The sequence below is a fragment of the Phodopus roborovskii genome, unplaced genomic scaffold (genome assembly GCF_943737965.1).
Source record: "Phodopus roborovskii unplaced genomic scaffold, PHOROB, whole genome shotgun sequence".
Classification (NCBI taxonomy): domain Eukaryota; kingdom Metazoa; phylum Chordata; class Mammalia; order Rodentia; family Cricetidae; genus Phodopus; species Phodopus roborovskii.
Genome location: NW_026126409.1, coordinates 29,487,476 through 29,503,631, shown reverse-complemented (window position 1 = coordinate 29,503,631; position 16,156 = coordinate 29,487,476). Strand labels below are relative to the sequence as shown.

At 41.0% G+C, this 16,156-nt stretch overlaps 1 protein-coding gene across 1 annotated transcript; it reads left to right on the top strand.

Moving 5' to 3' along the window:
• The first annotated feature begins 402 nt into the window (after window positions 1-402).
• Window positions 403-15,953, top strand: Eri1 (exoribonuclease 1). The gene is made up of 7 exons (XM_051182272.1): window positions 403-705; window positions 4,600-4,778; window positions 7,562-7,772; window positions 8,408-8,491; window positions 10,420-10,529; window positions 12,387-12,501; window positions 15,325-15,953. The coding sequence occupies exons 1-7, from the start codon at window positions 610-612 to the stop codon at window positions 15,565-15,567; spliced, it is 1,038 nt and encodes a 345-aa protein (XP_051038229.1). The 5' UTR covers window positions 403-609; the 3' UTR covers window positions 15,568-15,953.
• The last annotated feature ends 203 nt before the right edge of the window (window positions 15,954-16,156 follow it).

Here is a 16,156-nt window from a genome sequence, read left to right as displayed (position 1 = left end):
TTGGGGTTTTGTTTTTCTTTTTTAATTGTTTTGTGTTTTTCAAGACAAGGTTTCTATGCGTGACCCTGGCTGTCCTGGAACCCAGGCTGGTCTCGAACTCACCGAGATCTGCCTACCTTTGCTTCCTGAGTGTTGGCATTAAAGACAAGCGCCACCACCGGTGGGCTCACACCGGCCGTTTTAAAATAAGCTGGCTTCAGGAATAAACGAATTTTTGAGTTGCTGAGGAAAAGGTCTTGGAACCCGCAGCCAACGCTGATTAGGGCAGCTTCACCAGCGCTTCCAAGGGAAACGTGCACACCCTGGAAAGCCGGCTCGCCCACGCCGACTTGCCCGCGGCACTTCTCCCCGGGGCTCTTTCCCGCCGCCGCCCTTCGCTCGTGAACGGACGCGCACGCGCGCGCACGCTCCCGCCCACTGCGCCTGCGCGGCGTGACGACGCCACTCGGTCCCGGAAGTAGGAGGCGTCCGGCGGAGTTTGTGTGGCGGCCGCCGCGGGAACGCGAGTGAGCGCGGTCCTGTGTCTTCCAAAGAAGACAGGCGGCTTCGCGGGGGACTCGGTGGAGTGGGAGCGAGCGTCTGCGGCCAACGCCCGGCGTGAGAGGCGGCATGGAGGACGAGCGCGGCCGGCAGCGTGGCGGCGACGCGGCTCAGCAGAAGACGCCGCGACGGGAGTGTGAGGAGCCGCGGCCGCTGAGCGCGGAGGTGAGGGCTGATCGCGCGGGGCTGCCTCGCTTCCCCGGCCCCGTCGGGGCGAGCACCACTCTGCTCGCGGGAGGAGACCGGGCGGGAAGTTCTGAGTGAGGATTTTGCGTAAACATTCGGCGCGCGCGGGCGCACTGCCGTTCCATCAGCCCCGCGGCGCTGATTGGCTGAGCTCCCTCCAGCGCTCCCCCTCCCTCGGGTGAGGGTCCTGGGCGCTTGGGGTGCTGCTTCCCAAGCCTGTGCCTGTCCAGGCCCGGACGACCTCACTGCCATCTGCATCCGTTCCCGAGGGGACCGTGCCCTCTTGCCAGCAGCCAGCCACAACCGGCTTTCTGTATTAAAAGCAAAAAAAAAAAAAGCTACTTAACTTTTAAACTTTATTTGCGTTGGTACAGAAGGTGTCAGACCCTCTGAATCCTGAGTTACAGACAGTTGTGAGCTGCCATGTGGGTGCTGGTAATTGAACCTGGGCCCCCCGGAAGAGCAGCCCAGAGCAGCCCGTGCTCTTAACCTCCGCTTTCTAAGTCATTTGGTACCCCACCGGTCCACCCTCGCGGCAGCAGCAAGGTTGTAAGGGGTTGGATCTCCAGACTTGTTTATTCATCTTGATGAGTTAGAATTGGCTAACGCTGAGGAGTGTGATGCTCAAAGCCATCGCTTTTTGACGTAGGAGTCGAACTCTAAAAATCCAGGATATTCGCGGGGCTAGAGAGGTGAGGGATCTGCCCCGCTGTGAAAGTATTAGCTCAAAACCAAAATATCAAAAAGTGCATGCTCGAAAGACTTCCTAGTGCCTTTGTTCCTTCCATTTGCACCTTCGTGTAGTAGCCAGAATAGCCTTTAGCCTTTAGAACGTTACTTTTTAATGTATATACGTGTAGAGGATGCCACGTATGTGCAGATGCCTGCAAAGACCAGAAGTAGGTTAGGTATGGGTCCTGGGGACCGAACAGCGCTCCTCTTGCAAGAGGAGAAATTGCTCGAATGATCTTTTAACAGTCTGAATGTATCTAGCTTACTCCCCTCATTCTTTGCCTTCAGTTTGCCCCTGGCTACTTTGACCTATTGGGTAGTGCACATCTTTTCTTTGCTGTCTGCTCTGGCTTCCCTGTGTTCTTCTGTAATGGAGGGTTTTCTTCCTTAAAGATCTTGTGTTCCCCTTGTCCTGACCACTCTTTTCTTCTGGATCTTACAGTTATCTTATTCTCCTTGTCAAGTTGATACTTTGGAAGGCTGAAGAAGCACAGATGCCCCTTTTGTCCTAATACATGTTGCCAATAACATCTAAGCCAATTTGCAAAGCTTCCTTACATAAAAGAAATCGAATATACTTGTCTCTCAAAGAACAGAAACTTTGAGATAGAATGCTTTGTGACCTGGATCTGTATTCAGATTGATTTTAAACCCTTACCATTAAATGTTTTTAATAAATGAGGATATGTATGTATGTATGTATGTATGTCCTTGATTTCAGCCACACAAAGTTGTTTGTTGTTTTTGAGATTTATCTAGTAAATATCCATTGACTCTAATTGCGGTGCGTGATGGAAACCAGTAGAAAGAAAGAAGAAACATTTTAATGTATGGACATTTTTGTTTTGGTGTGCAGATGCAAAAGTTTTTCTTTTGTAGTAAGTAGTGCATATTTTTGGAAACAAGATTGTGGGAACCTTTTTTATATAGAAGTAGTTACTTTATAAAAAGTCTCACTTCAGAAATAGGTTGTGTTTATTTAAAAAAAGGCTTTCAATAGAAAAAGAAGAGCAAGTTTTTTGAAGTACTCATATTTTTATTCTGGAAAATATGCAACTCATCCTTAAGTTCCACACTTTAGAGTACTAATGTAGAAGTTCATGGTAATTTCCTATAATGTAAAAGGTCTTATTTGTGGTAATATAAACCATACATATACTTAATTGGGTACATGAAGATTCCAGAATGTCAAGTTCTATAAAAATGAGTGTCTCTTTCCATGTTGTAAATTCATCTCTAGGTTTCTTCTCTGGCCAGTGATATGACATATGGTTCTATGGACTGGAGTGAATGTGTGGATGTTAGTGCTAATCTTGGGTACTAATAATTTATTATTAATATAATTTATAATTAATAAATGAATGCCTATTTTCAGATAATTTGTGCATGTGGGGCTTTGAATATTTCTGTTCCTTTGTAGGTTTATTTTAAAAATTTTTTCTTTTTTCTTTTTTTTTTTTAAGAACTTGTCATGTTGGCCTGAAATTTAGGAAAAAACAATTTTCACAAAATCAAGGATGGAATTGGTCTTGATAGCCAATAAATAAACTTGATAGCCAATAAATAAATAAATCTTTACAGGAATTACAATTTGTATGGCTGGAAGAGGTGTTTGTGTCATATGTCTAGAAGGTGTTACATGTCTAGAAGTGGTAAATTTTCAAAACTATTTAAGAATTCTTCAAGTGTATCAGGATAGATTTATTGAAAGAAGAGAATTTGTGCCCAGCATTGGTGGTGCAAGCCTTTAATCCCAGCACTTGGGAGGCAGAGGCAGGCAGAGCTCTGTGAGTTCCAGGCTAGCCTGGCCTACAGAGTTAGTTACAGGACAAGCTCCAAAGCCTCAGAGAAACCCTGTCTCGAAAAGCCAAAAAAAAAAAAAAAAAAAAAAGAAGAGAATTTGTATAAATTAACTAAGCTATCTGTTATGGTTAAAATGCTCTTTTGTAACCTGAAAAAAAAATAGAGTTTAAAATTCTTTGTAACTTTAAATATAAAGGATAAACTATCCTGATGATATGTAAGGAGAAATTTAAATATTCCTGAAAACTGATTATTTTCTTGGTTGAAGTGCAGTGGAATTAATTTACAAAGTAAGGACTTTGTGAACATTTTTGATAGGGTTATTCCCACTCATGAATGATTCAGGCATTGAAATTGCTGGCCTTTTTCTCAAAGGGGCAAGGGCAAGAGAGGGTAAGTGAGTACTCCTGACATAGCACCTAGCAGTAAACTAGCTTTAAGTTAAGACTACATTATGACCAAGTAAATAGATATTAATATGTTAATAATAAATAAACTGTTTTTGAAAGTGCTGAAAACATAGCTTATATTTGTAGCATTTCATGTAGAACATAATTAACTTTAAAAGTTACTGTATTTGTGATTTAGGTTTACCTATTGAGAAAATAGGATGGAGTCATGTGACAGAAAGGCAACACTGTAGATCTGAATAATTGATAAATGTGTGACTTGTGAGCTTTGGAATATAATGGATCAGTTTGCTTTAAGTCCTGGAACATTCAGTACATGCCTGGAAGTCTGTTTTAGGGCAACTTCTGTTAACTTTGTGAAATAAAGCCAGGCTAAAAAGTTCTAAGGAAGTTGCTGATTCATGCATGCACCACTTAAACTTGGCTTATTTCTAAGTTTCGGGACATTGTTTGTGAAAGGGCTTGTTTACAGTCTGATGGTCATAAGTAAAATTAACTTTATTAGTTGTTAGCCTGCTACGTACACAATCTCGTACTTAGAGTAAATGCTCCCTAAATACTGTTTGTCATCGCCAGAGACCATCTAGGACGAGCATATGTGTATAGATGAGGGAACTGCAGATCAGTGGCTATTTACTGCCCAAGACTATGCTGCTGTAAATGGGCAGCTGGGGCCCAGACTGTCATGGCTGTGACTCTCATTTAATCTGTCCTCTTTTTACCTAGCTTCATTACCTCTGAGGAATCTCATGACTCAGACTAGAGCAGGACCAATTATATTGGAAACACATCTTTCATCTTCCTGCCCTCCTCCACTGGTGCCAAGGGGAACCCTTCATTGAACACAAAGCATGGAGAACCCTTGGGAGTTTGACTCTTTAAAAATATATTTGTACTAATTATAAATTACCTCTCCCTTTTTTTGTAGAAAAAGCAGCGATGTAGACTTGATGGCAAAGAAACAGATGGATCTAAGTTCATTACCTCCAATGGAAGTGACTTCAGTGACCCAGTTTACAAAGAGATTGCAATGACAAATGGTTGCATTAATAGAATGAGTAAAGAGGAACTCAGAGCCAAACTTTCTGAATTTAAGCTTGAAACCAGGTAATTAAAACTAATTTCAACCCCTTACTTAAAACAGCTAATATACTTTAGCTCTTAAAAAGCAGTTACAGAAGGGGTGCTGGCCCGTTTTAGAAACTCTTAGGAATATTTAAAAAAAAATTCCTCCTACAAGATAATTCAAATCATAACCATAATTTTTAGTCTTTAAAGTGAGTCTTGCCATCTAACTTTTTATTGCTTTCCTTTAGCTGGCAAATAGGTCTCCAAATCAAAGTGTGTGAATGTTTTGGAAATTAACTGTCCATGTGCAGATGTATAGTATTGTAGCAAGTATGTTTCCTTAATTTCACTTTTGGCACAGGTCTTATGTAGTCTGAACTGCCCTTGAGCACACAGTACTGCCTCTGCCTCTGAGGTGCTGGGTTACAGGCTTGTTTCACCATACCATCTTAAATTTTTGCTTAATGGTTGCTCATTTAGTTGACATGATCAAGGATGTTTTTATTTAGATACTTATATTTTCTTATGACAGAGGTTGTCTGGAATCAGGTAGAAATCATTCACTTTGCTGTAGTTTCTAAAGTAATTGAAAGTATCCATCATATTTAACTGTATTGCGTGAGAAAGTGTAGCTTAGTGAAGCCTTCTGTCTCCTAAGAAATAGACACACGTATTTTCAGAACTATTTTCTAGCCCTTCCCCCCCACACACACACACCTTTTTTTTAAAGTTTGTTAAGTGTCATTCTGGATTTTAGCATCCAGAAATATGCACAGTCTTTGATATCAAGGGGAAAAAAAAAACCTGACTATATATAATAGTTGAAAACATTGTACCCGGGCAGTCAGGATTCTCATTCCTTCTAAGTGAACTATCTGCAGTAGTGTTGATTGGAACACTGATGTTTTTCAAAAGAGCATCAACCTGTTATACACCCCACCCCACTCCTGCCCCAGATTGTCTGTAGCATAGTTTGTAAGGAAAGTTTTGATTTTATTTTCTCTTGACCCTTACTGTTATTAAATACAACCTGTGACCTACAGAAGATTGTCTGAGAAAAAATTTTGTTGTTCCCAGGTGTGAAGATCAGTTGCTTACTCTTGGCTTGCATGGGAGCTAGAGTTCTAGATGTATGTTTATGCATTTATTCAACAAGCCTGTATTGATCTCTAATCACTACACTAGACATTGACGTTGTAAAGGTAAATACAGATATATTCTTCTGCGCAGCAACTCTCAGGCTTGTGACAATACATAAATGTCACAATTAGAGTGATCAGGGTGGCATTGGAGGTCTGAGTGTTGCAGTGTAGCTGAGGGTACAACAGTGTGTCCCAGGAATTCAGAAATAGGACATTTAAATTGTGCCAAATAGGAAAGGGAAGAAGCATAGTTCAGGCAAAAAGAAATTGAAAACAAAACAAAAACCCAGAAAACCTTGTAATTTGTATTTGTGTGTTTTTGGTCATATATTCCTGTCTTTATTGTACAATCAAACTTGAGAAATTCAAAGCACACCATATATTCAGGCTATGGCACACAGTGCGCTTCACCCACAGCTTATAGTGTAGCAGCATGGTGTAGGGTGAAGGAGTATTTGACAGTGACACTGAAAAGGTAAGTTCGGGCGAAATGAAGGAACCCTGTGCCGAAGCCTTTTTTTTTAAATCTTGTGACAGAAGGAAGCCACTGAAGATGGCTTACAGGGGAAGTTAGTGCTCAGTGTGTGAGTGAGGGGAAGCAGCGTGCCTCACTTACAGGCTGTGATCACTGGCCTCTGCCGTAGTCAGGAAACGAGGGGAAGCTGTAGGGGAGAGGATGAGGAAGAGCTGGTAAACTGGCATTGGATAAGGAGCCGGGCAGATGTCAGAGAGGAGAAGTTCAGTGTTTGTGCCACCATCAGGTTGCAAGGCCATGTTTTTAGAGAAACAATAAATAAAAGAAGAGAAAAGAAATGAATAAAAAGTAATTTAAAGTAGTCACATCTACAGGTCACTCGGGGTCTTAATATGAAAGGGTTGGAGGACTTTTCTAGGATTTGATGATGTGTAAAGAAAACCCTAAAGCACTGGACATGGTGGTGCATGCCTTTAATTCCAGTAACTGGGAGGCTGACATGGGTGGATCTCCTGAGTTCAAGGCCAGCCTGTTCCACATAGTTCCAGGACAGCCAGGACCCTGTCAAAACAGAGAACCCTGAAATAGTCTTACTTGCTCAATGGTAGTTTAGAAAGGAAAACAAAAGACCCTGCTACTTTTAAGTCTTTGGTGAGCAAGTGTGACCAGGAAGTTGAACAGCCTACTTTCAGTCAAACTAAGTATAGTCAAAGGTTGCTCTAGGATGATAGATCCTAAATTATTTCAGAAGTAGCTAAAAAACATTCAACTTTAGGGCTGTAATGCTTTCATATCCTTAAGAATTTTTTGTTTGTTTAATTGTCTAACCTATGAGTGCCAGAAGAAAGTACAGTGTGTTCAGTTTGTCTCCATTTTCTCACTCAACATTACAATTTGTCCTGCTACCTTTGGTTTTTATATCATATATTTTTTAACATGGAGGGCAGTGTTAGGAGTGTGTGCAAGGTTATGGCTTGAAATACTAGATATAGTGAAACAAGACATCTCTTGTGAAGGAAAAGTTGTCATGTTAAGCATTTTGTTTTCATTATCTCTTTGCTAACAGCTTTGAGTTTTCCTTTCCTTCCATTTGTTTTAGTTCTCATTTGTTAGTTGTGCTGTGACTGAGACTGTTTAACCCAGAGCCAGCAGTTAAGACTTGTGATTCTTGACTGAAACATTTATGTAGTCTTGTATTTTTTTAGAGGAGTCAAGGATGTCCTAAAGAAGAGATTGAAAAACTACTACAAGAAGCAGAAGTTGATGTTGAAAGAAAGCAATTGTGTGGACAGTTACTACGACTACATTTGTATTATTGACTTTGAAGCTACTTGTGAAGAGGGAAACCCAGCTGATTTCATACATGAAATCATTGAGTTTCCTGTTGTTCTGTTGAATACACACACCTTAGAAATAGTAAGTGAACTGTTGCATTTTCATCTTATTTTTCATAGCAACTATTCTGGTGTTCAGTGAGCTAGACCCTTGCCATTTTAGCTGGAAATAGAATTCCAAAAGGAGATCTTTGCATATTGTTGTAAGTTCCCTATTGGCATGATTAATAGGAAACCCATAATGAAGTGATTCCAGGAACTGCTTTTCTTCTCTATGAGCTGAACTTGTGGCACTTTTTCTGTTTCTTAGAACATCTGAGTAGATGGCAATCTCTAGGGAAGTGACAAATAAAACAGTTTCCAGCTGATTTCCTATGACTGCAACCTCATTTCTTCAAAAGACTTTTAAAACCCATTATTGTAAGGGAGCAACTTAATAGGCTTGATTTTCTTAACACAGTATAAACAAAACAATCAACATTTTACATGCCAAGACAATATTTACCACAATTTTGAAGGTTTGTTTTCAGACACCTGTTGACATGTTTTTAAAAACCAAAATAAACCTTGTCTTTACATTTAAATATCAGGGCTTTTGTTGATGCATTGACCTTGAGATCTCTGAAATGATCTGCCATGAGTAGTTGTGTAATTCTGCTGTGGCTGGCTTTATTCTGTGCGTGTCATGTAGGCTTTCCCTTGTGTTCCTCCCTGCAGGAAGACACGTTTCAGCAGTACGTGAGGCCAGAGGTTAACTCCCAGCTGTCAGATTTCTGCGTCAGTCTTACTGGAATTACTCAGGTGATAATTCTCCCTTATTTCCTGCTAGTTTTGGTGGTGGGTGTTGACTTGTCTTAAATTTGAAAGAAAATTTTAAATCAGTGATTTAGTTTATGAATAGTTTATAAAAATCGTTTTGAGCAAAGTATTGTGCTATTTTCCTTCATACTGTAATTAAAACAACAACAAAGAGATGGTTTGTGGAGATGGTTCAGCAGTTAAGAGCATTAGCTGTTCTTTCGCAGGACATAGGTTTGATTCTTAGCACGCACATAGTGGCTCACAGCTGTCTGCAACTCCAGGATCCAATGCTCTCTTCTGGCCTCCTTAGCTACTGAATGTGCACATGGTACACATGAAGGCAAAATACCCATATACATAAAATTAAAGAATTAAAAAAAAAGTTAAATAAACAAAAGGCCTTAGGGTTGGTGCAGTGGTGTGTGCTGTAGTCTCACATACTAAGGGAGTAGGGAGTGCAATTCTGAGGCTAGATTCTCTCTTGAGCACAGACATTGGAGACCAGCAAAGCCAAACGGCCAGCTACACTTGATGTCATTTGTGTTACTCCCTACTTACTCCCACCCCCACCCCCACCCCCACCCCCACCCCTGGAGTTGTAATGTTGCAATCAAGATCTCAGTTGTCAAATGGAGTTTTGGGAAGATAAGTGTCACTATGCTACACTCGCAGATAGGATTTAGAATGTGTTTGTTTAAAATCTTGACCATACTTTGGGTGGTTGATCTCTGGTTTTTGTTTATGTTTTAATGTATAAGCCTTTAATTTTTTTTCTTTTTTGACCCTTCAATGGTGTCTTCACTCTCTTTACACATAGTTCAGTGTCCACTATATATTTCAAATCTGTAAGAATCAGATCAGACAGACTAAGCCAGTAGTTACAGTTTGGCCAGGAAGAATATTTTATTAGGTGTCTATACAGGAGGCTTATATCTGTGTTGGAAGGAAGGGCTGCCCTGAGATGGGTCTTCATGTTGGTGAAGTTAAGCTGAATCATGGTAAGTAAATGGACAAAAAGAAAGGACTGGGCGTTTTTAGGCATTTAGCTCTGCTATGGCAGAACTCAGTATAGTTCCGGATGGATCAAATCTATGGGTTCTTGAGAATGTGTGTGAGCTGGGTAAATGCAAGGAAAGCAAATCATAGAGAGCTCCATGACCCTGAATGCATCATGTTGACAGTTTAGAAAGTCCAGCCTCATGGCAGAGTGGTACGATGTGCCATATAATGTGGTGTAGTAGTGTGGAGAAGCATGGGATTTGAGATAGAATTCTTAGGGGCTGTAGATTTCCCTGTTGTCTAAAGAATCAGTTAATCCCGAAGAGCCACTGGGATTGATCTTTGTTCTATTGCTGTAATAAAAACATTCAGAGCTACCTGGGAGGAAATGGTTTATTTCAGCTTACTCTTTTCCTATCACAGTCCATCACTGAGGGAAGTGGGGGCAGAAACAGAAGCAGACACTGGAGGAATTTTGTTTTGCTGCCTCACTCCCTAGCTTGCTCTCTGGCTTGTACTCAGCTGGCTTTCTTCTACAGCCAGGATCCCTAGCCACCTCCCTAGGGATGGTTCTGCCCACGTTGGTTTGAGGAAGTTCCCTGAGGCTGCTCACAAGCCACTTGATCCAGTAATCCTGTTCACTCTTCCCAGTGACCCTAGATCACCTGTGTCAGCTGACAGAACCAGGGCAATCTTAAATCTTAATTTTGGGAGAATTGTGCATATACTTAAAAGCAGTCTTTAATTTTTTTGACAGACAGTTATTTAATTATCTCCGGTGAACATTTAGGTGGTTAAGTGGATCTGAGTCATTGAAATCACAGAGTTAATAATTCATGTACTATTTGTTTCTCTCTGGTTTATGGTAGGTGTGTTGTAGGGCTACAAGCAGTAGCTGCCCTAACCTCATTCTCCTTTTATGTCTTCAGGATCAGGTAGACAGAGCAGATGCTTTCCCTCAGGTCCTGAAAAAAGTAATTGAGTGGATGAAGTCAAAAGAATTAGGAACCAAGTACAAATACTGCATATTAACAGATGGGTAAGTAGGAACATACCGTAGATCCTTTTTAACAGTAAAGAGGCTCTTACTCATTGAACGTCTAGGCATCCACAGAGTGTTACTTATTAACAGTCCTAGGAGTCACTCCACAAGAAAGAGTGTTTTTTCTTTTCACAGTCTTTTCCTAGTTTGAGTCCTCAGGATGGAGGGAAAGAGGGAAAGCCACCATCACATCAAGTCTGTGACTAGAGACCCAGGATGAGATATACTGACACGGCTTGTCTGGAGCCCTGTTCCATCATGTTTGCCTGCTCACAGAGGTCTCAGCCTGGCATGTACACACACACACACACACACACACACGGACACAAATACATGTGCATGCATGCACACACAGACACAGACGCACATGCCTATACCCACTGTTATTCAGGCTACCCGTTTGTTTGTAGGATTTGCCTTTTCTCTGTCCATCCACTTCGTGTTTTCTTCCTTCTGGGAGAGTCTCCTTCTCACCACTTTTTACTTTACCTGGCACTATAACTCACATTGTGAAAGTCTTCAGCCCTTACAGTGTCACCCATTCTGACTATCTGATGTGTGATCTTTTTCTTAGGAAGTTAGAGGTCCTTTCAGAACAAGTCCCTCTATTACCCTGTAGTCTTCCCATAACATTTCCTGTAGTGCCTTGTCCAGAGTTATCTGTTAAGTGTGGGGGCACTCCTATAATCCCCTCACTTGAGAATTGGAGGCAGGAGGATCAGGGATTCAGAGTCAGCCTACATGGTGAATCTGAGGCAAGCCTCTGCTGTATTTGAGACCCTGTCTCAAAACCTACTTGTGCCTATTTTCCAAAATGGAAAAGGAAACATAAAGAACTACATAGGAATGTCTGAAGGGTTGAAAGGATCACAGACATTGTCCCAAGGTCACTGTACCACAGTGCCATTAAAGGTAAAGAAAAAGGCCTAAAGAGGTTCTATGTCAGGATGTTGCTGACATAGAAGGCCTAGAGATCTTCATATGCAACCTTAAATTCTGGGATAGATCATTCAAAATCTGTGTGGTTTTTTTTTGTTGTGTTGTGTTGTTTTGGTTTGTTTGTTTGTTTTAATTAGAACAGTAGCAAAACAGTCATCTGTACCCCCAGAAACAATTAGGTAGCTCAGGTTTAGAGTGGCGAGGGTCCCTTGGGGCTGTTAAAGTGCACAGAAGTTATTTTATAGCAGCTGAGTTGAGGGGTTATGAAGTTTCCCTCTGGAGGGTCTAGATACTGCTGTTTTTTGACTCTGCCTACGAAAAACCACATTCACATTAGCTGATTTCCGCATTGCTCACTCAGTGCTCACCTGGTTTGATTTTGCGACAAGGTCTTACATACTCTGTATTTCTGGCTGGTCCTTGTGCTACAGTCTCTACAGTACTGGGATTAAGGACTGTGCCCTATACCCTGCAGTAAGCACAGTAGAGACATAGCAGGCCAGGTTGTATTTTAACCCCTACAGTTTGTCTCTTGTTAGTTGCTCAAGGCATACTCTGTCAAGGCATACTCTTTAAGAACTTAACTAAAATAAATGGTAAATTTGACGTAACGTGCAAGCTTTGTAGTTACACAGAACTCAGCAAGGTGGAAGTTTGGCCTGAAATCAGAACCCAAAGAACCCAAAAGCAATCAGAATGAGCCTAGCAAGAATTAGTTAGTTTGTGAAGAAAGTACTTTTTTTTTTTTTTTTTTTTTTTTTTTTTTTTCCCCCCTTTTTAAAGCCCAACAGGATTTTCTGAGAATCAAGGTTAATTTTCTAAGCTTGGCATTTTGTGTGAATATGAGAAGGTCACCATAAGAGTACAGAACAACTTTTTATAGCATTTACTTTCTACCCTTTCTCTCTATATAAGCTCCTGGGATATGAGTAAGTTCTTGAACATCCAGTGCCAGCTCAGCAGGCTCAAATACCCTCCTTTTGCTAAAAAGTGGATCAATATTCGAAAGTCATATGGGAACTTTTATAAGGTAAAACTTACTCTTTAAATTAGCTATGCCCTTGATCATTCATATATATATGTATCTGTGATTTTGTATGTATATTAAATGTTTTTTAAAGTGTGTGTGTGTATGTTTTACAAGTATTTTGCCTATGTGTGTGGGGGGGGCAGTATGCATTCCTGCTGCTTATAGAAAAGAAGATGGGGTCAGGTCTACTGGAATTAGAATTAGAGATGGTTATGAACCACCATGTGGGTGCTGGGAGCCCAACCTGGGCTCTGCAAGAGTAACAAGTGTTCTGACAGCTGAGCCATCCCTCTGTCCCCTGTAGGTTTTTTATCTTTTTGGTTTTTCCAGACAGGTTTCTCTGTAGCTTTTGGAGGCTATCTTGGAACTTGATCAGTGCACCATGCTGGCCTCAAATTCCTGTCTCTGCCTCCCTGAGTGCTAGGATTAAAGGTGTGGGCCGCTGCTGCCCTGTTCCCTGTAGTTTCTTTAAAAGGTATTTTTCACAGAAAAAAAGCTATCTAATTGTTCCTTTTTAGAATCTCAGTTTTTCTAAATTAGAGCTACACCTCCTCTCCCTGCTCTTTATTCTCATTTAATGCTTTACCTTAGTGGGCAGAGAATCATACAGGGATTGCTTGTGGACAAAATGCTGCTGGGTTTTATTTCATTTTTAGTTTTGTGTGATACTAGGCCTTGAACCCAGAACCTCTTGTCTGCTGGGCAAGCACTGTATGACTAAGCTATCTCAGCTAATTTTTAGATTTACTTTATTTTGATCAAAGTTAACATGCATAAGTAGTATAAATTTTAAAGTAATATAAGACTTACAACATGGTTCTCAACCATGTTGTATTTATATTACGATTCATAACAGTAGCGAAATTGCAGTCATAAAGCGCAATGAAATCGTTTTATGGGGGAGGAAGGGGGTGTTCACCACGACACAAGGAACTGTATTCAAGGGTCACAGCATTAGGAAGGTTGAGAACCACTGACTTAGAGAAACGTACATTTCCTATCGTGGTCCTCTTCAGAACTTGTCCTTATTCTAAAAGAAATGTTTTTTAACATTAAAAAGTTGTTTCTTCACCTTTGTACTTTTTCAATTGCATGTTTATGTTTATGCTGTATTTTGAATTTTTCCTTGTGACATGCCTTTTGGATTCCTACAGTGAAGGATGTTTCAGCTCTATTAACACCTCTATCCACAAATGTCCTTCCCACCCTCACAGTCAAGTCCTTGTTGGACACTTGTGGCCTGTGATGATGGAGACTACTCCTTGATCTCTCCCCTTCTCTTTTGTGTTAATATGTAGCATGTGCTGAGCTAGAACTCCTGCCTGCACCGGCAGAGTGCTAAGACAGCAGGCCTGTGCCACCTGCACCTCTTCCATTTGCTGCCCTGAGGGGAGGGGTTTGATGGAGACATCCCACTTAGGACTCAGTGCTCAAGGCCTCACTCTGCACACTGTCCAGTTGTGGGCTTAATTCCCATCTACTGCTATACTAGGCTTTTCTGATGGTGGCCGAGCGAGGCACGAGAAGCACTGATAGTATTGCTCTTCCCTGGCTGATGCCGTTGTTCTGGCCGACACCTGGGTAAGAGGATCCAGAGGTCTGACTTGTCTTCCTCCCAGACCATGGAGAGTTGCTTCAGTCTTAGCCTGCCTCCCTGTTCCACAGTGTGGGCACACCTCCCTAACATCACCCATTTTTAATTTGTTCTCCACTGGTCAATACCTCAAAGTTACCAGTGGGCATTGGACATCCAGCTGTCTAGCAGGAGGGCACGCTGGCCCATCCACAGAATGTTTTCTTTCATCTGCAGTTATGATGGTTTAGCTGGGTGTGGTGGTCTGCTGATGCCAGTGGCCTTTCAGTACTTACACTTGTGCTTGTCTCCATTGAGAAGTCAGGTGTTATTCTAGTGGTCCACCTGTATATGTGCCTTGGTCTTTTTAATATTCTGTCTTTGTTCTGTATGTGGAAATGTTTTGATTATTAAAGTGTCATGGGGAGTTTCTTTCCTGGGCCTTCATATTTGGTGATCTGTGTGCCCCTTGAGTCCTTTTTTTTAGATTTGGGGATTTTTCTTTTATGACTTTGTTAAAAATGCTTTCTGTGCCTTTGACCCTGGTTTCTCCTTCCTTTGTACCTATTGTTTATAGGTTTGGTCTTTCCATAGTTTCCCATCCCAGATTTCCTGGATGCCTTGTGCCTGGATTTTTTGTTTGTTTGTGTGTGTGTGTGTTTTGGTTTGGTTTTGGTAGGTTGTTTTTTTGTTGTTGTTTTTTTTTTTTTTTTTTTTTCTTTTATTGTGTCTTTCTGACTGGAAATTCTCTCTTCTATCTCAGTTTTCCTCTGAGTTTTTTTATTTTGACTTTCTAAGATTTGCATTTTGAGGTGTTTTTTGTTTTTCTTTTGGTCTTTTAGAGTCGGGATCTTACTATGTAGCTCTGGCTGTCCAGGAACTCACTATGTTAGACCAGGCTGACCTCAATCTCATAAAGATAGAGCTGCCTGCCTCCACCTCCTAGGTGTTGGGACTAAAGACATGTTCCACCACACCTGGCTGTTGGACTTCAATGATTCTGTTTCTCTTTTGGATTCTATTTTCATGTCTTAAGTTGTTTTTATTATTTCATTCAATTGTTTGTGTTTTCCTGGTCTTCATTCGTATCTTTGTTAAGTTTTGAGAATAATCATAATTGCTACCTTGAAATTTTTGCCTTGTACCTTTGTTTTTCTCTGGGAGAAGTAGAGTGCTGGTTGTTTTGTTTCTTATTTTTTAATTTAGCTGTTCAGAGTACTAAAATACTTATGAAGCTATTTATTTTACAGGTTCCTAGAAGCCAAACCAAACTGACAATAATGCTGGAAAAATTAGGAATGGATTATGATGGACGGCCTCACAGTGGTCTTGATGACTCTAAAAATATTGCTAGGATAGCAGTTCGGATGCTTCAGGATGGATGCGAACTTCGAATCAATGAAAAAATGCACGGAGGACAGTTGATGAGTGTGTCATCTTCCTTACCAGTAGAGGGCGCTCCAGTTCCACAAATGCCACACAGTAGGAAGTAGCTGCATTTTTGTCTGGATCAGTTGCTACAAAGAGGTAGCAGATGAATGCATCTGAGCTAGTCAACCATCAAGCAACTTAAACAGTTAAAATCTTACTACAATTACAGATAGATGGGTATGTATGCAAACATTTTGTGGGAGGACACGCTGAGTTCCTTGTCACCAGCACTTTTGATATGGGCAGTATTTGTTACACAGTAGCCATCATCCCTGCTTAGAATTGAGTTTTATATTAATGTGTCCAAGATGTGTCCCTTTGGTTTTAAAATGGGAAGTTTTATTGGTCCACTCCCTGAACATCGTGTCTTACGGATGTTGAAATTTGACATGAGTGTCTACCTTAACACCATTAAATATGTTTTTAGAAGTGTGGGAAGGAATGAAAAGCAGTGTTTGTGTCCCCTTGATTTCATGTGCTACGTAGTCCTTTTAATTTTTGAAATTTGCAGGCAAAATTCAACTGCATCCCTCCTCTTGGGTATCATTTGAGGGGTTTACTCCAGGGATGCCACATGGGTACCTGGTTCTACAGGTGTTCACATTCTATTTCAAGTAGCATGATGTTTGTATATAACCTACACATATTCTT